We start from the raw sequence: 23,282 nt of genomic DNA, 5'->3' as shown, positions 1-23,282 counted from the left end.
CCTTTGATAGTAACAAGGGAACATAAGCAAATTTATACAGGTGAACTGTAGAGAATATTCTGACTGGTGGCATCAACGCCTAGTCTGGAAGCTCTCATACACAGGGTTGCAAGGGGCTGCAGAGGGTTGTAGACTTGGCCAGTTCTGTCACAGGCTATCTCATGTCATTGAGGACATCTTCAAGAGCCAGTGCCTCAGGAAGCCAACATTCATCATTCAAGACCACCAACATCCAGGGCATACCCTTTTCACGTTACCACCATCGGAGAGAAGTTACAGGAGCCTGAAAAGACACACTCAATGTTTCAGGGACAGCTTCTCTGCCATCAGATTTCTGAATGGTCCATGGACCCATCAATTCTTGCAGGCTGCCCCCACTACAAACCTCACAGATTTGATTTGATGCAAACAACATGTTTGTTTCAATGTTTCAATGCAAATGTGACAAATAAACCTCTTTATCTTTAAAGCAACCTCACCATTCCTCTTTTATTTATTTATTTTTATTGTGACATAGTAATTTTGTTATGTCTTACACTGTACTGGCTGCAGCAAAGCAACAAACTTCACAACATACATTAGTGATAATAAACCTGATTCTGATTTTGAGGTGAGTTTGAGGAGACTTGATGCATCACCAAAGATCTCACAGATATACCATGGGGAGCATTCTAACTGGCTGCATTATCCTCTGGTATGGAGGGTGGGTGGAGTGGGGCTACTGCACAGGATTGAAATAAGCTGCAGAGTTGTAAACCCATCATGGGCACTAGCCTCCTTAGTATCCAAGACATCTTCAAGGAGCAATGCCTCAAAAAGGTGGCATCCGTCACTAAGGATCTCCTCTCTTATTGCTACCATCAAGGAGGTGGTACAGGCACAGGCAACGATTCAAAAACAGCTTCTTCCTCTCTGCCATCCAATTCTTGAATGGGCCAAAATATGCTGAAAAGCTTGAATTTGTGTGCCACCTCGACAAATCATTCCATACATAAGTAAATCGAGGTAGTTAAAAAGAAAAACAGAACACAGAACATAGTGTTACAGTTACAGAGGCACTCTAGCTCTCTGTGATAGGGATAGCTGGAACAGCCCCTTTAAAGATTCAGGCCACTCTGTTGATTGGAGGCCGCGAATGGTGCCAGGATTTTAATATTTAAAGAGCACTTGAACTGACGTTTGGCACTCAGTTCTACTTTGGATTATCGTCTAACGTGTAGTTTGCTACTCTGATCTCATTTCATTCTCGTATCATCTATCAATTCTAGTCTGGATACACCAGCGCCTGGGTCCTAACTATCCTCGTCACACAGAGAAGGTGCAGTGCAGGTAGACAAATAAAGTGCAAGGCCACAACAAGGTAGATAGTGTCATAAGGAAAGCTTTTGGCATCATCTTAGCTTGGTTGGGCTCAAGGAGGCGCACCTGCTGCCTATCGGTTGGCTGTGAATATAAGGCCCTTCCTATCCCTCACCTCCGATGGGTTGTGCCCCGCGATCTGCCTTGGAGCTCCTCGACCTGCCCAGGCCCGTGTCCTGCCTGGGAAGTCCGGGCACTGCCCAGGAATTCTGCGGCCCACCCATGGGACTATCCTCCTAGCATTCCTAGTCCCAAGAACCCATCCTCAAGCCAAGCCTCTAGACCCCAGCCTCTAGCCAAGTCTCAGGACTCAAGTCTCTAGACCCCTGCCTCTAGCCAAGCCTTGAGAGCCTCTCTGAACTCCAAGATCATCTCTGAACTCCAGGGTCCTCTCCAAATGCCACGGTCATCTCCGAACGCCATTGTCTCCATGAATGCCACAGTCTCCACACCTTGTCCTATCCTTTAGCTTGTCCCATCCTGCCCGCAGTACTTCAGTGCCTGCGTCCTGCATTTGGGTCCAGTCTCACGTCCCCTTTTGACATGCAGTCGTATGTGCTTTCATTGGGAAAGATAGAAGAGGGAGTGTTTGTCCTGTCCTCAACCGCGTAGACTGATTTCCCAAGCTAGTAGAAAATACAGATGAGAATCAGCTGGTTTGCATGATGGACTGGTTTGTGTTCATAACTTTCTGAAGTTTATCGCCAACTCAATTAGGGAACTGTGTGCAGTGGGGAACATTATGGTCTCGTCTCTCTGCTCTGGTTGAGAAAATCCAAAATCAAAATTGAGTTTTCTGTCATATGCTCAAGTCCATGTATACACTGGTGCAGCATCACAGGTCCACAGCATCAGATAAACAGCATTCAGAAGAAAACAATGTTTTTGCAAGAAAGAACACAATTAGAACAAAAAAAATCCATTCTAGTGTAAAGTGATCAAAGTGGTCATCTGACTAGGGTTGTGCCAGCTGATCAAAGCTGAAAGTCCCAAGTAAATTTATTCTCAAAGTATGTACCGTAGATTCCGGACTACAGAGCGCACCTGATTAAAAGCCGCTGACTCTAATTTTAGAAATAAAATCAATTTTTTAATTGTAAAGGCCGCACCAGATTTTAGGCCGCACCGCTATTTTTAAATATACATACGTATCGGTAACACAAATTACGTTGCATATACTTTTTTACTGAACAGCACGAACAACATTCCAATATCTCCTAGCGACTGGTAAAAATATATATACTGCGAGCCTTTAACTTAAAAGCAGCGTTTTCGCTCGGGTCTAATCGGGTCTGACGCGCTTGCGTAATGCGATCGGGTCTGACGCGCTTGCGTAACGCGATCGGGTCTAATCGGGTCTGACGCGCTTGCGTAACGCGATCGGGTCTGACGCGCTTGCGTAATGTGATCGGGTCTAATCGGGTCTGACGCGCTTGCGTAACGCGATCGGGTCTAATCGGGTCTGACGCGCTTGCGTAACGCGATCGGGTCTGACGCGCTTGCGTAATGCGATCGGGTCTAATCGGGTCTGACGTGCTTGCGTAACGCGATCGGGTCTAATCGGGTCTGACGCGCTTGCGTAACGCGATCGGGTCTGACGCGCTTGCGTAACGCGATCGGGTCTGACGCGCTTGCGTAACGCGATTGGGTCTAATCGGGTCTGACGCGCTTGCGTAACGCGATCGGGTCTAATCGGGTCTAATCGGGTCTGACGCGCTTGGGTCTTGCTTTTCTTCGAGTATTTTCCATGTTGATGAGGGTGAGTACAAATGACTGATTTACAATAATTTAATTGTGAAAGTGCGCTTGATTTATCGTACAATTTCATTGGACCTCTGTGAACTACTCATCAATTTTATTGGTCTACTGTTACGAGGCAAAATGTTTACGAGGCGGCATGAAAAAAAAACCATGTATTAGCCGCTTCGGATTAAAGGCCGCAGAGTTCAAAGCTGTTCAAAATGTGGGAAAAAAGTAGCGGCTTATAATCCGGAATCTACGGTATTTATCACCATATTCTACCACGAGATTCATCTTTTTTCAATTTGGTTGGCTTCAGAACGAAATGGTTGAAGGGGAGTAGCTGTTCTTGAACCTGGTGGTGTAGAACTTCAGGCTTCTGTACCTCCTGTGGAATAGTAATCATGAGAAGATGATACAGTCTGGACGGTGGGGGGCTTTGATGGATGTTGTCTTCTTGAGGAGGCGCAGGGTCAACTACACTTTGCAACTTCTTACATTCCTACAAATTGCTCTACCAGAACATGATGCAACCAGTGTGTGTGTGTGTGTGTGTGTGTGTGTGTGTGTGTGTGTGTGTGTGTGTGTGTGTGTGTGTGTGTGTGTGTGTGTGTGTGTGTGTGTGTGTGTGTGTGTGTGTGTGTGTACACGAGGGGTGTATGTTCATGGCCTAAGGTAGGAGCACATTTATTTTTCAACATAGTCCCCTCCTACATTTACACACTTAGTCCAGCAGTTGTGGAACATATGGATCTTGGACCTCCAGAAAGTGTCCACAGATGGGTGATTGATAAGTTTGTGGCCTAAGGTAGAAGGAGATGAGTTATTAACTTCAAACTTTCTGCATAATCACTCAAAGAGTTGACCTGCATGTGCCTGTAATGAGAGCTGTATAACTCATCTCCTTCTACCTTAGGCCACGAACTTATCAATCACTCGTTTTAATGGCCCCTTTCAGCTTGTTATTTTACAATTTATGAGGATTGTTTACTGCTAAATCATCTCCACTGCTCTGCTTGTGGGTCAAGCCAATTCTACATCACGTGACATATTCCTATCGTCATTTACTTTGTCCTTAATCACCAGCCCAGTATGTGACCAAGAATCACCAATTCTATAGAAGAGTGTACTAGTTGAAATATTAATCAGTATAAATCAGGGCATAGTCCAGAAATGTGTCAGTAAAAATATACATCAGTACACACCAGTACTGTCTCACTATGGCAATAATTTCCAACACAAAACATGAGAATGTGTGGTACATTTAAACAGAAATTAATAATTTTTCTATCTGTAATTATATAAGTACTATTTTCTTAAGGTGTAAATGTAAAAATAATATTTTTGCCTGGACTATTAATGCTTGCCTGATTTTTAACTCAGTCTACAATCTGTCTTTAATTTCTGATTGAAATAAAGCAATGATAATTTGTAAATGAATGAGTATATTACACATCATAAACATAGAACACAGAGGACATAAAGCCATGTCCTCTTGTACTGAGCAGTGGTGCCCTGGGGAAGAGGCATTGGCTGTCCACTCTATCTATTCCTTTTAATATCTTGTACACCTCAATGATGTCTCCTCTCATTCTCCTTCTCTCCAAAGAGTAAAGCCCTAGCTCCCTTAATCTCTGATCATAATCCATACTCTCTAAACCAGGCAGCACCCTGGTAAATCTCCTCTGTACCCTTTCCAATGCTTCCACATCCTTCCTATACTGAGGCGACCAGAACTGGACACTGTACTCCAAGTGTGGCCTAAACAGAGTTTTATAGAGCTGCAGCATTACCTTGCAACTCTTAACCTCTATCCCTCGAATTATGAAAGCTAACACCCCATAAGCTTTCTTAATTACCCTATCTACCTGTGAGGCAACTTCCAGGGATCTGTGGACATGTACCCCCAGATCCCTCTGCTCCTCCACACTACCAAGTATCCTGCCATTTACTTTGTACTCTGCCTTGGAGTTTGTCCTTCCAAAGTGTACCACCTCACACTTCTCCGGGTTGAACTCTATCTGCCACTTCTCAGCCCACTCATGCATCCTATCAATGTCTCTCTGCAATCTTCAACAATCCTCTACACTATCCACAATACCACCAACCTTTGTGTCATCTGCAAACTTGCCAACCCACCCTTCTACCCCCACACACAGGTTGTTAATAAAAGTCACGAAAAGTAGGGGTGCCAGAACTGATCCTTGTGGGACACCACTTGTCACAACTCTCCAATCTGAATGTACTCCCTCCACCACGACCCTTTGCTTTGTGCAGGCAAGCCAATTCTGAATCTACCTGGCCAAACTTCCCTGGATCCCATGCCTTCTGACTTTCTGAATAAGCCTAATAAATAAATGTGGCATGTCGTCATTTCAAGGCAGAGGAATATTTTTATTTTTTTTTATTTAGAGATAGAGCGCATAGTAGACCCTTCCGGTCCTTCAAGCGACACTGCTCAGCAACCTCCAATTTACCCCTAGCCTAATCAACAATTACTATTAACAATTAACCGACTAACTGGTACGTCTTTGGACTTTGGGAGGAAACTGTAGCACCTGGAGAAAACCCACACATTCCATTGGGAGGGTATAAAAACTCCTTACAGATAACTGTCGAAATTGAACTTCAAACTCTGACACCCCAATCTGTAATGCATCACACTAACTGCTGTGCCACTGTGGCAGTTAGCATTATGCTACATGTGTAAGTACAAACAGGAACTGCATGAAAGTAAGATAAAATCTCAGAACATTGCATAGGAATGAAATGCAGTTACCCACCTCGATCAGAATCTCCACCGGATGCTGCATCTTGTTTGCAGGAATGTTGAACAGGCTGTCCAGAAGGAGAAAATGGATGAAATCTTTCACGTGCTTCAGGGCAGGGTGGGTGGACATTTGGAGCTGTGTGTCGGCTTTACAAGTTGCCTTTTCCTGCAGTGGTTTTCCTGAAACAGCCTAATCCATGGGATACATGCAAACAAAAAGGCATCCGTTTGAACAATACTGTCCTGCTTCACCAAATCCTTCATCAAAATTGTCGTTAATGTGCGTGTTAATGCTCATATAAATTTGGGTGTATAGAGTGCATCTGAGATAAACCAATTATGCATCAGCTTTTAACACGAGACATTCTGCAGATGATGGAAATCTTGAGGATGCACACAAAATGCTGGAGGAACTCAGCAGGTCAGACAGCATCTCTAGAAAGGAATAAACAGTCAACTTTTCAGGACCCTACACCCTTCAACAGAACTGGAAAGGACGAGGGAAGAAGCTGGAATAAGATGATGGGAGAGGAAGGGAAGGAATATAAGCTATTCCTTACTTAGCTGTACTTCCTTAGAAGGTTGGCGTCATTCAATGTCTGCAGTGAGATGCTGAAGATGTTCTATAGGTCAGTTGTTGAGAGCGCCCTCTTCTTTGTGGTGGCGTGTTGGGGAGGAAGCATTAAGAAGAAGGACGCCTCACGTCTTAATAAGCTGATAAGGAAGGCGGGCTCTGTTGTGGGCAAAGTACTGGAGAGTTTAACATCGGTAGCTGAGCGAAGGGCGCTGAGTAGGCTACGGTCAATTATGGAAAACCCTGAACATCCTCTACATAGCACCATCCAGAGACAGAGAAGCAGTTTCAGCGACAGGTTACTGTCGATGCAATGCTCCTCAGACAGGATGAAGAGGTCAATACTCCCCAATGCCATTAGGCTTTACAATTCAACTGCCAGGACTTAAGAACTTTTTTTAAAGCTATTATTAATGCTTTTTGAGTTAGTGATTTAGATGCATATCATATTATTACTGAGTTAAGTATTGTATGTAATGAGTTTTTGCTACAACAAGTGTATGGGACATTGGAAAAAATGTTGAATTTCCCCATGGGGATGAATAAAGTATCTATCTATCTATCTATCTATCTAGAAGGTAATAGATAAAGACAAGTGGGACAAAGGGGGTGAAGTGTAAAGAAGGGAGGTGACAGGTGGAAAAGGTGAAGAAGGAGGAATTGGATAGGAGAGGAGAGTGGACCATGGGAGAAAGGGGAGGAGGAGGGGCACCAGGGTGATGTGACAGGCAGGTGAGGAGAAAAGAAGAGGTAAGGGAGGATCCAAAGCGTAGAATAGAAGAAGAGGGAGTGGGAGGTGGAAAAATTATGGTAAGTTAGAGAAATCTATGATTAAACCTCAGAACTGGTCTTTATTAGACATGGATGTAAGCTACTAATGCCAATTTCTTGCTAACATACTGGCTATATACTTTAAAGTTGTTTGTGCTTCCAAGATTTGAGGTAATTTTTAGCTCTGGTCATTAATTCAAGCTGATTGATGACTAGTCGGCCAGAGGACATTAAAGTACATCTAAGTTTATTTTGAGATTTGGTTCACAATATTTAAATGGAATGTCAAAACCCATGGATAGTGAGTCGTATTAAATCATACCATATGACTGGATAACTCATCCATATGAAAAGCAGCAGCAGACAAGCCCTGAAGAAACTCTGCAGACTTCCATAGAGGGTCCATCGGGAACCAGTTGTAGGCAAGAGAAAAGAACTGCATCACACTGTTCGGGTAGGTGACCTCCCAAGAGTCTTCAGTTCCTGAAATAGGCTGTGAGCACAATTCCTATTACTGTTTGAACCAAGCCACCATAACTGATTACTGTCTGATCGGGAATTGCAAAGCCCTACCAAGGATCGCGAAGACTGCCAATAGGATCATCGGGGTCTCTCGTCCACCATTTGAGCTATTTATCAGGAATGCTGCATATAAAGGGCCCTTAGCACTGACAATAACCACAACCCCCCCCCCCCCCCATCCATCCAGCAATCTCTTTCACTCCCTACCATCAGGCAGGAGGTACTGTAGCATTAGGACAAGAGCTGTTAGAATTGGAAACAGATTCTTCCCCCAGTCCGTTAGAATACTGAACTCCCTACCTCCATCCAGCTCCTGTCACTTATGAAGCACCAGTATTGTTATACTGTTTACTGTTTAATTTGGGTTGTAAATGCATCTTATGCTAAACGTCAATCTTCTGGATTATATTTTATTATTTGGCAATATTACCTTAGGTGTTATTGTGTGAGTGAAGTGTACTGTATTGTACACTTTGGTCTGGAGGAACTATGTTTCACTTGGCAGTATATATGTTTATAGGTTGAATCACAATAAACCTGAGCTTGAACTTCATGATTTTAAACCATAGCAATCAATGTTCTTCCATGTTCAAGCTACTGTATAGACTAACCTGATAATGGTACTGCACAAGTCCTCGAGCCCTAGTCATAGACTCACAAAGTTATTCAGCAAGGAAACCAGTTCTTTGGCCTCACCACTCCGTGCTGATCAAGATGCCCATCTCAGGTAGCCCATCTCCCCGCCACCAAGGACATCTTCAAGAAGGCAATATCCATCAGCATCTGGGACAAGCCCTTTTCTTGCTACTACCATCAGGGAGAAGCCCGAAAACCCATACTCAACCGTCTAGGAGCAAGTTCTTCCCCTCTGCCATCAGAATTCTGAACAGTTCATGAACCCATGAACACTACCTCATTATTTGTCTTTTGCAATATTAATTTATTTTTTAACTTATATCAAGTTTTACACATTACACTGTATATGTTCATGACATGCATCTGTGATAATAAACCCATTCTGATACGGATTCTGATGGTCCATTTGCCCGCCTTTAGCCCATATCCCACTAAGCATTTCCCATCCATGTATCTGTCAAAATATCTTAAAAAGATAGTGTACCTGCCCAACTGCTTTCTCTAGCAACAATAACTCAACAGGGGTGACTGATAAGTTTGTGGCTTAAGGTAAAAGGAGATGAGTTATTAACTTCAAACTTTCTGCATAATCACTCAAAGAGTTGACCTGCATGTGCATGTAATGAAAGCTGTATAACTCATCTCTTTCTATCTTGGGCCACGAACTTATCAATCACCCTGCTGTGGACACTTTCTGGAGGTCCAAGAACTGTATGCTCCACAATCACTAGACTAAGTGTGTAAATGTAGGATGGGACTATGTTGAAAAATAAATGTGCTAGGTTTTCTAAAACTGACTCCTTCTACCTTAGGCCATGAACCTATCAGTCACCCCTTGTATATACATTAAAGCAAGCAGTTCAGATCAGATCTTTTGGTTCATCTGTGGAGTGTATCTCTGCGGTATTCAACAATTAAAGTGGTAGGTTTATGATTTGCAATCCAATGTTTAGAGCATGTTTAAACACGTATGAGTTGGCTCACCTTGCTTAGTATGGTTCTCACCATCCTGAGTAGGATCAGAGCAGCTTCAATGCATAACCCATTCCGGATTTTTATGGACTTTTCCTTTGTGTTTGGTCTCACTTGTTCAAGAAGCCAAGTCATCCTTGTGTCAAGGTCCAACTAGATGGAAAAATCATGTTTTAAGTACACATTCTTTGGATTACCAACATCACAAAAGCAAATTATATAACTTTCCATCTTTCTAATAGATTTGTATGTTTTCTTTTGAGACAACGTTAGATAATCTTCCCTCCAATAGTTGAAAACCATGATGGTTCAATACCTGACACACTGGCTATTTCTCCAAACACTCCCTATAAACTTAATGGGAGCCAATTCTCTGTATTCACCATGGCCCCATTTCCTGTACTTTCATGAAACTCAACATTTCAGATTTCAGATTCAGATTCATGTATTTATCACATGTACTTCAAAATACACAGTGGAATGCATCATTTGCGTAAACAACCAACACAGCCTAAGGATTTGTGGCATTCCTCAGGGGGTCAATATTGGGACCACTATTTTTCACATTGTTTGTCAATGATTTAGATAATGGAATTGATGGCTCTGTGGCAAAGTTTACGTATGATATGAAGATAGGTGGGGGGGGGGGGGGGTAGATAGTGCTGACGAAGCAAAGTGATTGCAGAAGGGCTTAAACAAATTCAAAGTATGGGCCAAAAGGTTGCAGATGGAATACAGTGTTGGGAAATGCATGGTAATGTGTTTTGGTAAAATGAATAATAGTGCAGACTATTACCTAAATGGGAAGAAAGTTCAAAAATATCAGATGTGCAGAGGGACTTAGGAGTCCTCGTGCAAGACTCCCAGAAGGTTAATTTACAGGTTGAGTCTGTAGTAAAAAAAGCAAATGCAATGTTGGCACTCATTTCAAGGGGAATAGAATATAAAAGCAAGGAGATAATGCTGAGGTTTTATAAGACACTAGTCAGACCGCACTTAGAGTATTGTCAACAGTTTTGGGCTCCATATCTCAGAAAGAATATGTTGTCATTGGAAAGAGTCCAGAGGAGGTTCATTCTGGGAATGAAGGGATTAACATATGAGAAGCGTTTGGCAGCTTTGGGCCTGTACTTTGTACTTGCAGAAATTTGGAAGAATGTGGGGGGATCTTATTGAAAGCTACTGAATGTTGAAAGGACTCGATATGGTGGATGTGGAGGGTATCTTTCCTATGGTGGGAGTATCCAGAACTAGAGGGTACAGCCTCAAAATTGAGCGGTGACCTTTTAGAACAGAGGTAAGGAGGAATGTTTTTATGCCAGAGAGTGGTAAATGTGTGGAATGCTCTGCCACAGACTGCCATGGAGGCCAAGACCATGGATATATTTAAGGCAGAAGTTGATAGTTTCCTGATCAATCAGGGCATCAATGGATATGGCGAGAAGGCAGGCGTATGGGGTTGAGTGGGATCCAGGATCAGCCATGATGGAGCAGCAGAGCAGATCGATGGGATGAATGGCCTAGTTCTGCCCCTGTATCTTATGGTCTTATGGCCTAAGATAGAAAGATACAGCTCAGTAACACACACAAAATGCTGGAGGAACTCAGCAGGTCACGCAGCTTCCAAATAGTTCTATCGTCCATGTGCCTATCTAAGAGTCTCTTAAATTTCCCTAATGTACCTGCGTCTACTGTTACTCCTGGCAGTGTGTTCCGCACATCCACCACTCTCCATGTAAAAAACATACCTCTGGCATCCCCCCTCTATACTTTCCTCCCAACCCTTTAAAATTGTGCCCCCTCATATTAACCATGTCTGGTCTGGGAAAAAGTCTCTGGCTCTCCATTCTATCCATTCCTCTTATCATCTTGTACACCTCTATCAAGTCACATGTTTCAGAAAGTTTTGATGTTAAAAATCTTTAGTTTTTTTAAATATTTGTCACCAATCAGAGTAACAAAATGTGATATCCAGTCTCAGTCTTTGCCAATTGTCCAGGAGGCGTTAAAATATCGTATTTTTTTATTAAAGCTGATGCTGAATTTAAATTATCTGCAATTTCATGTTATATTTAGAGTCATAGTCATAGAAAACTACAGCACAGAAACAGGCCCTTTGGCCTATCTAGTTCATGCTAAACCATTTAAACTGCCTTGTCCCATCAACCTGCACCAGAACCATTGCCTTCCATATCCCTATCATGAACGTACCTGCGCAAACTTCTCTTAAACATTGAAATCAAGCTTGCATGTACTACTTGCACTGGTATCTCATTCCACAATCTTTCAACCCTCTGATTTAATGAATCATTTTCTATAAATACCATATCAAAATGTTGTATAATAAAATTCCAGCAGTTTCCATATTATCTCTGTATGATGTGACAGGTCAATAGTGCTCAAAGAGACAGCAGATTGACCCAATGCGTTCATCTATACAGAAGATGGATGAGGGGAAGAAGTACAAGCTGGTAGGTGATAGGTGATGCCAGGTGGTTAGGGGAGGGGAATGAAGTGTGAAGCTGGGAGGTGACAGGTGGAAAACTGCCTTCATCTATCACCTTCTAGCTTGTTTTCCTTTACCTCCCCCCACCTTCTTATTCTGCTTTCTTCCCCCTTCCTTTCCAGTACCAATGAAAGGTCTCAGCCCAAAATGTCGACTGTTTATTCCTCTCCATCGATGCTGCCTGTCCTGCTGAGTTCCTCCAGCATTTTGTGCGTGGATTTCCAGCATCTGCAGAATCTCCTGTGTTTATGATTGTGATGTCAATTCTGCACTCAAATACAGATCCCTGTTTAAAAAATGCCATCCTGCTGGGAATCACACGCTGCTGTCTACTTCATGGGTTTAATATTTCGTCAATTATGCTCAGAACACCAATCACTGCTACACCGTACCCAGCTGAGACACCTAATTACCAGCACAAGACCCGCTCCCTGCACCAACTGCCTTCCATGTCACTGACTAAATTATTCTGCTTTACAGACTTGGGACTTCTCAGCTCTTGCCCCTCAAAACAATAAGCAGGTTTTTGGAAGTCAGAGAGACAGGTAGTTATTGTCATAATTACTAAAACAAGATAATAAGATGCCATTCCAGGCACTTGTAAATATGAGTTTTATTTGTCACATGTATATCAAAAAATTAAAACATTCAGTGAGATGTGTTATTTGTGTCAAACCAAGTCAGCGAAGATTATGTTGGGCAGCCCACGAGTGTCACCTTACTTGCAGCACCAACATAGCAACCCACAACTCACTAACGTTACTGTACGTCTTTGGAGAGTGGGAGGAAACCAGAGCCCCTGGAGAAAACCCACATGGTCATGAGGAGAACATACAAACTCCTCACTGACAGTGGTGGGAATTGAGCCCCAGCCAGTAGTCACTGCTGCTATAAAGCAATGGCTTAACCGCTGCTACTGTGTTACCCAAGTATTCCTTACAACATTTGTGATCATTGTAACCAAGTGTTAACCATAAAAGTCTTACAGAATGTAACATTAATATGGAGAGGAACCCAATAAATCTATTAATAACATTGACATAAAAGGGAAAATGGTAGCGTTGACCTGAGAACCAGTGGGAGTATAATGTTGCTCCTCTAATATAACATCATTTCAGAAACATCGCATACAGAGCAACCAGGTTTGAAACTTAACTGCATATGACTGCATCACAAGATGTCAAAGTTCAAAGTAAATTTATAATCAAAGAACGTACATGTCACTGTATGTAAACCACCTTGAGATTCATTTTCTTTAGTTTATATAGGGATACAGCATGGAACAGGCCCTTCCAGCCAATCGAGCTGCACTGCCCCTCAACCATCAATGTAACCCTAGTTTAATCACAGGACAATTTACAGTGACCAATTAAGCTAGTAACTGGTATGACTTTGGACTGTGGGAGGAAACCAGGGCAACCAGAGAAAACCCATGCATACCATGGGGAGGACATACAAATCCCTTGCAGATGACTTCAGGATTGAATGCAAAACTCCGATGCCCCAAATTGTAATAGCATTGTGATAACTGCTACATTACTGTGGCCTCACAGGCATTCACAGGCACACAGAAACACAATAGAATCAATGAAAATGCACACAACAAATATGAACAAACAACTAATGTGCAAAAGACAACAAACAGCAGGTGAAAAGGAAACACATTTTCAGTTCCCTGGATAGATTTGTTGCTGTGTTTCATATATGATAACTTCCTTTGTTGTTAAACATGACAGTGTTGGACTGGGTGGATGGGAAAGGGCTTCTACTGTAACACAATCCAATTTCCCTCGGGATCAATAAAGTATGTCTGTCTGTCTGTCTGTCTGTCTGTTATTGTTGTGCTGCTGTTGCATGGTTGTTTTGTTGTTACTGTTATGTTGTGTTGCTGTTATTGTGTTGTTACTATTGTTGGATTGCTGTTGAGTGGCTGTTGTGTTACTGTTGTTGTGTTGTTACTGTTATGTTCTTGTATTGTTGCTGTGGTGTTGTGTTGCTGCATTGTTGCTCAGTGGTTGTTGTGTTGTTTTGCTGTTCAGTGGTTGTGTTGTTGCTGTGGTTGTTGTCTTGTTGCTGTTGTTGTGTTGTTACTGTTGTTATGCTGTTGCTGCTACGTGTTCTTCTGCTGAATTTATGGACATGCTATATTGGCACTGAAATGTATGCCCCCAGTACATCCTTAGGTGTAACACGCAAAATGCCGGAGGAACTCAGCAAGCCCGGCAGCATCTGTGGAAAAGAGTAAAGAGTTGATGTTTCGGGCGGAGGCTCTTCATCAGGCCTGGAGAAAAAGATGAGGTCAGAGCAAGAAGGTGGGATGAGGAGAGAAAGAAGGACAAGCACCAGAGAGAGGCGATGAACAGGTAAGAACTGTCTGGTGTTTCAACCCTTCCCTTTCTTCTACGGTCTTCTACCCTTCTCTGTCAGATTCCTCCTTCTCCAGCCCTTTATCTCTTTCATCAATCGACTTCCCAGCACTTTACCACCCCTCTCCTTCTCCTGGATTCACCTATCACTACTACCTTGTATTTCTTCCTTCACTGCCCACCTTCTTACTCTGACTTCTCATCTTTTTTCTCCAAAACGTTGACTGTTTACTCTTTTCCATAGATGCTGCTTGATCTGCTGAGTTCCTCCAGCACTTTTTGTGTGTTGCTTGGATTTCCAGCATCTTCAGTATCTCTCATGTTTGTACATCCTTAGCACAAACAATGCATTTCACTGTATGTTTCGACATATACATGGTAAGTAAATGTGAATGTGAATTATCGGCAGTGGTGTCCTTTGGAAGAAGCACTAACCTGTTTTTTACCAGTTCAATGGATCGTAAAAGGCCAGGGAAGAGCAGGGAAATCCTGGGCAATGATAATCATCTCTCAACCAATATCACCTAAACAGATTATCTGCTTATTTCTCCCTGCCGTGCCATGTGTGGCACTTTGTATGATAATTAGTTGCATGCTTCTCATCATCTTCACAGTGAGCACACTTCAAAAGTGAAACGTCAGCTTGGAAGTGCTGTTGACAAACCACAATGTCAACATAGTACTTCCTTCATAGTTCTAGCCCACTAAAGACGTGCTGGTTACACGCATCCAAGCAGCCTGATCATAAGACCGTAGACATAGGAGCAGAATTAGGCCATTTGGCCCATCAAGTCTGTTCCACCATTCCATCATGGCAAATTTATTTTCCCTCTCAACCCCATTCTCCTGTTTTCTTCCTGTAACCTTTGGTGCCCATACCTACCAACATCTGCTTTATAAATACCCAATGACTTGGCCTCCACAGCTATCCATGGCAAAGAGTTCTGCAGATTCACTACCTTCTGGCTAAAGAAATTCCACCTCATCTCTGCTCTAAATGGACATTCCTCAATTCTGAGGCTGTGCCTCTCGTCCTTGACTCTCCCACTGTAGGAAACATCTTCTGCATGACCATTCTATCGAGGTCCTTCAAAATTTGTTAGGTTTCAATGAGATCCCCACCTCATTCTTCTAAACTCCAGAAAGTACAAGCCCGGAGCCATCTAACACTTCTCATAAGTTAGCCCTTTCATTAGTGGGATCATTCTTGTGAAACTACTCTGGATCCTCTCCAACGCCAGTACATATTTTCTTAAATAAGAGGCCTAAAACTGCTCATAATACTTCAAGTGCAGTCTGACCAATGCCTTATAAATTGCCAGTGTGTCAATCACTTTAAAATAACAATATTAACAAAAACTTGCAAGGCTTATTTTGCACAAGTAGTGAGATTTTACCTCCAAATCTTCTGGAATCTCGCTGAGTGGCTTCTGTAAGACCAGTGCAGCCAAGAGAACATACAGCTGCGGTATGGCAATGTGATGATTCAGAAACATCTGGGTCATTTCCAATCCAGGAACCAGGCATGGAGTCTTAGTGCAGGCAGGGGGCTGAGATTTTATATTGTCTGTAACAACAGATGAAAAGTGAACACTCATTTTGTTTAGAGGAACACATACAAAATGCTGGAGAAACTCAGCAGTCAGACAGGATCTATGAAAGTAAATACCGTAAACAGTCGACATTTCAGACTGAGACCCTTCATTAGCTTTCTGGAATCATTTGTTATTGTGTAATATCTGTGATCAATTCCATTGTTGTTAAGCATGAACTATGAAATACTGCTGTGGCATCAATTGTCAAGGAGTTTGCAGACAAAAGGTAAGGTATGGGACAAACTATGACAGCTCTCTCTAAGTCCATCACAGGTATGATGGGCTGAAGGACATCTTCTCTTCAAACTTTCTATATCTCACGATGTTTCTTGGTATGGAAACTCATTCATTGGCAATATGAGATATTTTCAGAATCAGAATCAGGTTTATTATCACCGGCATATGTCATGAAATTTGTTAGCTTAGCAGTAGCAGTTCAAAGCAATACATAATATAGAAGAAATAAATAAATAAATAAATTACAGTATACATATATTGAATAGATTAAAAAATTGTGCAAAAACAGAAGTAATATTTTTAAAAAGTGAGGTCGTGTTCATGGGTTCAATGTTCCTTTAGTAATCAGATGGCAGAGGGAAAGAAGCTGTTCCTGAATCACTGAGTGTGTGCCTTCAGGCTTCTGTACCTCCTACCTGATGGTAACAGTGAGAAAAGGGCATGCCCTGGGTGCTGGAGGTCCTTAATAATGGACGCTGCTTTTCTGAGACACCGCTCCCTAAAGCTGTTCTGGGTACTTTGTTCTGAGTTTTATTACTGAGGTTAAGTCCCAGACAATGTCAAATATGCATTCCAATCAATTCTGTTGGTTTATTTATTTATTTATTTCGAGGCATAACACAGAATAGGCACTTCCAGCCCTTTGAGCCATGCTGCCCATCAACCACTGACAAAACCTGACTTAACCCTAAACTAATCATAAGACAACTTACAATGGCCAAATAACTTACTAACTGGTACACCTTTGGACTGTGTGAAGAAACTGAAGCACCCACAGAAAATACACACATTCCACAGGATGTACAGAGACTCCTTACAGATGACGTTGAGATTGAACTTTGAACTCTGACATCTTGAGCCGAAATAGTGTCACGCTAACTGTTATGTTACCATGGCACCCAAATGCATAGCACTGAAAGAGAGACAGCTTCCCTCCAAAGTATTTTCAGCCACAACTTTTACAAATTATTATCATTGTAAAAACTCTTTCAAATATCATGCCGTGAATTAAAGCTGGAGCTTTTAAATTGTTAACTAAACTCTGATTCTGTTAAGTAACTCCAAGAATGGTCATTTTGTCTAATTTATTAGATTCCTTAATAATACACTCTTTCAAATCCTGTGTTTAGATTAATTAAACATTATTTTTCAATGTTTAAGGGTTTTTCTGCTTTTGTATTAATTAATGTTCAATTGTTCATTTTGCTGTCTGTGAAATATTTTAAAACTAGAGTTTGCAAGTTTTTAAAAATTGTCTGAAAAAAAGTGACACAGTAGTGTAGTGGTTAGCACAAAGCTTTACAATACCAGTGACCTGGTTTCAATTCCTGCTGCTGCCTGTAAGGAGTTTGTACATTCTCCTCGTGACCGTGTGTGTTTCCTCCGGGTGCTCTGATTTCCTCCCACAGTCCAAAGACATACTGGCTGATAGGCTAATTGGTCATTGTAAGTTGTTCCATGATTAGGCTTGGATTACACTTGTGATTGCTGGGCGGTATGACTTGAAGGACTGGAGGGGCCTACTCCATGATATATGTCAATAAAATAAAAACAAATAAAATAAAATTCTTCAATGTGATTGGCTGCTCCGACTACCTGATGACATATTTCACTGGGTGCCAGGGCTGCACTGTGATTAATATGTGACAGCAACTAATACTAGGGAGGTTGAGCAAGTTAGGGCTTTTCTCCTTGGAGTGAAGGAGGGTAAGAGGTGAATTGAAAGAGGTGTATGTAATGAAAAGAGACATCAATAAAGTGGACAGCCAGCACCTACTTCCTAGGATGCCAACGACTAATATGAGACGACATCTCATTAACGTGAGTGGAGGAACATGTAGGGGAGATGTCAGAGGTAGGTGTCTGCTTTTACAAAGAAAGTGGTGTGCACTGCTGGAAGATATATTAGGGACATTTAACAGACACTTAGATGGAACCACATGGATGATAGAAAAATGGAGGGCTATCTGGGCGGAAAGGGTTAGATTTGATCTTAGAGTAGGTTAAAGTGACAGCACAACATTGTGGGCTGAAGAGCCTGTACTGTGCTGTACTGTTCGAAGTTTTTTCTAAAGGAAAAGCACAGGTTTGTTGAAGCTTTTGGGAGCTATCTGACAGCAGCATTTAACACCATCTTCACTGCACAGGCCCCAGTCAAAGACCTCACCCACCCTGGATATTCTCCCTCTCCATTAGGCAGAAGACACAAAAGCCTGAAAGCACGTACCAACAGGCTCAAAGACAGCTTCTATTCTGCAGTTATAAGTAAATTGAATAGTTCTCTGGTGCAATAAGATGGACCCCTGGCCTCACATTCAACCTTATTATGACCTTGCACCTTATTGGCTGCTTGCACTGTACTTTTTCTGTAACAGATTATATTAGATTAGTTTTATTGGTCACATGTACATTGCAACATACAGTGAAACACTTCATTGTGCATCAATGACCAACACAGCCTGTAGATTGTCCTGGAGGCACCCTGAGAGTGTTGCTACAACTTCAGTGCCAACATAGCATGACCACAACTTTAACACTTTGTTTTGTGATCTGTTATTGTTTGCAATGCACAGAAACTGCTGGAGGAACTCAGCTGGTCAGGTAGCATCTATGGAAATGAATAAACAGTCGATCTTTTCGGCTGAGACCATCAGGACCGGAAAGGAAGAAGGAAGATTCCAGAATAAAAAGGTGGGGGAGGGGAAGGAGGGCAAGCTGGAAGGTGATAGCTGAAACCTGCTGGCTGGTGAAGAAGGTGTCTGATAGGAGAGGAAGAAAGGGAAGGAGCAGGGACACCAAGGGGAGGTGATAGGCAGGTGAGGAGAAGAAGTAAAAGGCCAAAGTGGGGAATAGAAGAAGAGGGAAGGTCAAGGGAAAAAATTCATCATTAATGAATTAATTTGTTGCTCTGGATTCCAGCATCCGCAGAATCTCTTGTGTTTCTGTTACTGTTTTCCCCTCAAAGCACTGTGTAATGAAATGGTCTGCACGGACAGTATGCAAGACAAACTTTTCACTGTACCTCGTTGAGATGCTAATAATAGGCCAATTCCAATTTCAACTCACTGACTACTGTTACTTTCCCGGGGCTCCATGCATGGTCCTTCTTCCCTGTACTCCAATTTCTGTTTGCCTTACCTGTTCATTATAAGTGACACCTGGTTTACAGACAAGTGATTGAATTCTGACCTTGCCAGGGTTGTATAGGGCTCTAATCTGTGCAGTTAGAACCCTTAGTGGAGTGGTTGACATAGCACAGGCATAAAGACATAAAGACTATCTCAGTATCTAAACCAGAACCGAATGAAACAAATTGTGCAGATAAAACTAATGAAGCTAATTTGGGTGGGTGTGGTAGCATAGTGGTAAGTGTAGCACTTTACAATGCTAGAAATCCACTGTCTGTGTGGAGTTTGTACGTTCTCCCCATGCCTGTGTTCCAAAGGTGAATGGATCAGTAGGCTAACTGGTCACATGGGTTTAATTAGGTGGCATGGGCTTGTTGGACGGGTAAGGCCTGTTACCGTGCCGAATCTCTAAATAAATTTTAAAAAACAAGGAATAAGAGGAAGAAAACAATAGAAAGAGTGAGTAGCTTCATGTCCCTGGACATCAGCATCGCAGAGGATCTATCATGGGCCCGATACATTGATGCAATTACGATGATGGCACAGTAGTGTGATTCTACTTTGTTAGAAGTTTGAGGAGATTTGGTATGTCACCAGAGACTCTTTCAAATTTCTATAGATATATGGTGGAGAGCATTCTGACCAGTTGCTTCACTCATGCACACAATCGCAAGAGAGTGCACTGTCTTGTAGACTCAGCCACTTCCATCAAGGGCACAACCAACCTCACCACAAAGAATTCCTTCAAGAGGCAATGCCTGAAGAAGGGAGCATCCATCAACAAGGACCCTCTCCACCTGGGGCATGACATCTTCTCATTCCTACCGTCAGGGAAGAAGTACAGAAGCCTTTAAGACCCACACTCAAAACAGAAACAGCTTCTTCCCCTCCACCATCAGATTTCTGAATGGTCCATGACCTCATCCGCATTATTCTCTTAATTTATCTCATTTATACTAATTGTATGTCTTTGCACTGTACTGCCGCTGTAAAAGAACAAATTTCATGTTGAATGATTCCTCCATTGATCAGAGTTGACCCATGGATATTGCGTCCTAGCAAGCCAGGGCATCATGTCATATTAGTCAGTGACACTAAATCTGATTCTGAATCTACATAATTATTGATGAGATGAAAGCTCTGGAGTTATTTGTATTAATACATACCCATTAAGATATTGCAGTCTGCTGTACTGTTTTCCAGCCAAACATTCCCTGCCATGCCTTCTCTGAACTTAGCAAGTAGCACTGGGTTGTACAGGAAGTGAAGCATTAGTCTTGTACTCAGGATCACAGTGGTAGGGTGAAGGTGTGCTTGCAAGAAGAGAAAGAACCAATCAGGCCCCAGAGACGTGAACATTTTCTCCTGATCTCTGACAAAAACAATATGGAAAAAAGATCATTTAGGTTAGAGGAGAGGAGTTTGACAAATAATAAAATTTAAGTGAATACATACTTCAAATTCATTTTGAGGTGATCTGAACTCAAGACATCCAAAAGCGTCTTCAACAGCTGATTTCTTAGCCATATTGTCCTTCCAGAAACTTGATTTATGACTTTAAAGAACAAAGGAATTGATAGACTGGGTTTAGTATTTGTGAGAGGCTGAAAGCACACACTTCAACCATATAATTCTTTTAAATAAATTAGAAGTCTCACCATCAATTGATGGATCAGAAACAGTTTCCAGTGAAATAAATTTTTCATTCATCGAAGCTGGAGGCAATGTGTAGATAAGGAAGAGTCCAATCCTTTAATACAGAATATTAAATATTTCAATAGTAGTTAACCTTTAAATAAGTCTCTAATTAGACTGCAGTTCTATTACAATTTAAGTCACTCACTTAATGGGTCGCAAAGAAATAACAACATGCTTTCACTCTGTACTACACTTGAATTTGTTCCACATTAACTCAACAATAAAAGAAAAAAAATCAAGATTCAAGATTGCTTAATGTCATTTCCAGTTCATGAACAAAATAATTATTTCTCTGGATCCGATGCAGCACAAAAAACACACACACAAAGATAAATAACAATAATAATAAAAACACATGAACTGCAGATACATTAGATAGCTTATATACATAGATTGATTACATGTACATAAAGTGAAACCAGGCACAGGGGTGTCGAGACAGAAGGTGACTGAAAGGAAATGATAAAGTAGCGGTAGTTCGGGCTGGGGTGTGGAGGGGTGGATTACTGACTGGAAATGTTTATCAGCCTTACTGCTTAGAGAAAGTGACTGTTTTTGAGTACAGTGGTCCACACAAAAACATAACAATGTGTTATATATAAGAAATAAATCTGATCGAATAAATTGTGATTCTTCAGATAAAAGCAATACAGAAGCAACAGTTAATTCCAAATTGCAAAAAGCCCCTGGACCACCACAGTGTGGGTCAGAAGGGAGAGCGAGAGTCAAGTTTGCTTCCCTGAAGGACATTGTAAATAGCACACTATTACAAATAACTTGTGGGCTTCCCCCAGCACATCCTTAGGCTGTGCTGGTTGTTAACACAAATGACACATTTCACTGTATGTTTCGATGAACTTGTCATAAATAAATGAATCTGAAATCTGTTTTGAAAGATTTCTTCCAAAGGAACATTTCTATCAAAATGAAAACATTCGAGTAAAATCAAAAGGAACATAAATCCATAAAACAATCCCATTGTGATTCATTCATTTATCACATGTACATTGGGATATACTGTGTTGGCACCAAAGGATGTAGTGATATTTGTGCACCACCCCCCAGCACATTCTTAGGTTATGCTGGTTGCTAATGCAAACAACACATTCCTCTGGTATGTTTCGAAGTATATGTGATAAATAAATGAATCAAAATTTGAATTTGAATCCCAAACTATGATTACCTGAGAAAATCTGTCATACTGAAGCAATTTTCCAGCAAGTGGGCAAGGATAGTTTGCATGAGGTGAACCTTTGTTCTGGTGTTACTTGGATCATTCAGGAGAAAGACAAGAGTCTGTGCCACCTTAAGCCTGTGTATTACTTCAGCATTTCTGCATCCATCACTGCAGGAACAACACATAAACACAGGGATGAACTTGTTTATTCACCACACACCATGAACTTGAGATCCTATAGTTTATAGAGCACAGACAGTCCAGCACAGGAGCAGCCCCTTCAACTCATGATGTTTGTGCCAAACAAAATACCAAAATTAAACTCTCCTATCTGCCCGCACATGATCCAATCCCCCCCCCCCCCCCCCCCGCCTTACCTGGTTTCACCTATCACCTTCCAGCTTCTACTCTTTCTCCTCGCTCTACCTTCTTATTCTGGTTTCTTCCCTCCCCTCCCCCCCCTCCCCCTTCCAGTCCTGGTGAAGAGTCTCGGCCCAAAATGTTGACTGTTTATTCTTTTCCATGGCCTGACCTACAGAGTTCCTCCAGCATTTTGCATGCATTACTCTGGATTTCCAGCATTTGTAGATCTTTTTTGTTTATGATCCATATCTCCCCATATTCATGTGTCCATTTAAAAGCCTCTTGAATGCCAGTATCGTATCTGCTTCCATTACTACCTCTGGCAGTGCACTGCAGGCTCCCACCACCCTCTGTAATAGACTTACCCCACACATCTCTTTTCATTATTCCCCTTCTTACCGTAAAGCTAGGTAACAGAACAAAAAATTGAGCTTAAACAGAAAAGGATGAGAAAACTCTTTTTGGCGCTACAGTAGCAGGGCGATTAGCACAGCACTATTACAGCTCGGGGTATCTTCTTTACTCAGAGAGTGGTAGCTGTGTGGAACAAGTAGAAGTGGTAGAGGCAGGTTCAATTTTGTCATTTAAAAAAAATTGGATATGTATATGGACAGGAAAGGAATGGAGGGTTATGGGCTGAGTGCAGGTAGGTGGGACTAGGTGAGAGTAAGCGTTTGGCACAGACTAGAAGGGCCGAGATGGCTTGTTTCTGTGCTGTAATTGTTATATGGTTATATGGTATCAGAGTTCGGAGTTCTATCCCAGCATTCTCTGTATGTCCTTCCTGTGGAATGTGTGGGTTTTCTCTGGGTGTTCCACTTTCCTCCCACTGTCCAAAGACGTACTGGATAGGTTAATTAGACATTGT

At 41.9% G+C, this 23,282-nt stretch overlaps 1 protein-coding gene across 1 annotated transcript in view; it reads right to left on the bottom strand.

Annotated features, from left to right (window-relative positions):
• wdfy4 (WDFY family member 4) overlaps positions 1-23,282 on the bottom strand; it is a 427,205-nt gene that overhangs the window by 283,991 nt on the left and 119,932 nt on the right. The window contains exons 27-34 of the mRNA XM_073025649.1: positions 22,058-22,219; positions 20,835-20,926; positions 20,632-20,731; positions 20,343-20,548; positions 15,614-15,783; positions 9,357-9,497; positions 7,537-7,707; positions 5,883-6,059 (exon numbers count right to left, since the gene is read on the bottom strand). Of these exons, the coding sequence (XP_072881750.1) occupies positions 5,883-6,059; positions 7,537-7,707; positions 9,357-9,497; positions 15,614-15,783; positions 20,343-20,548; positions 20,632-20,731; positions 20,835-20,926; positions 22,058-22,219 (1,219 nt within the window). The remainder of the gene's footprint in view (positions 1-5,882; positions 6,060-7,536; positions 7,708-9,356; positions 9,498-15,613; positions 15,784-20,342; positions 20,549-20,631; positions 20,732-20,834; positions 20,927-22,057; positions 22,220-23,282) is intronic.

The sequence above is a fragment of the Hemitrygon akajei genome, chromosome 21, assembly GCF_048418815.1.
Source record: "Hemitrygon akajei chromosome 21, sHemAka1.3, whole genome shotgun sequence".
Lineage (NCBI taxonomy): Eukaryota > Metazoa > Chordata > Chondrichthyes > Myliobatiformes > Dasyatidae > Hemitrygon > Hemitrygon akajei.
The sequence above is the reverse complement of the archived record's forward strand: the minus strand, read 5'-3'. Positions and strand labels throughout refer to the sequence as shown.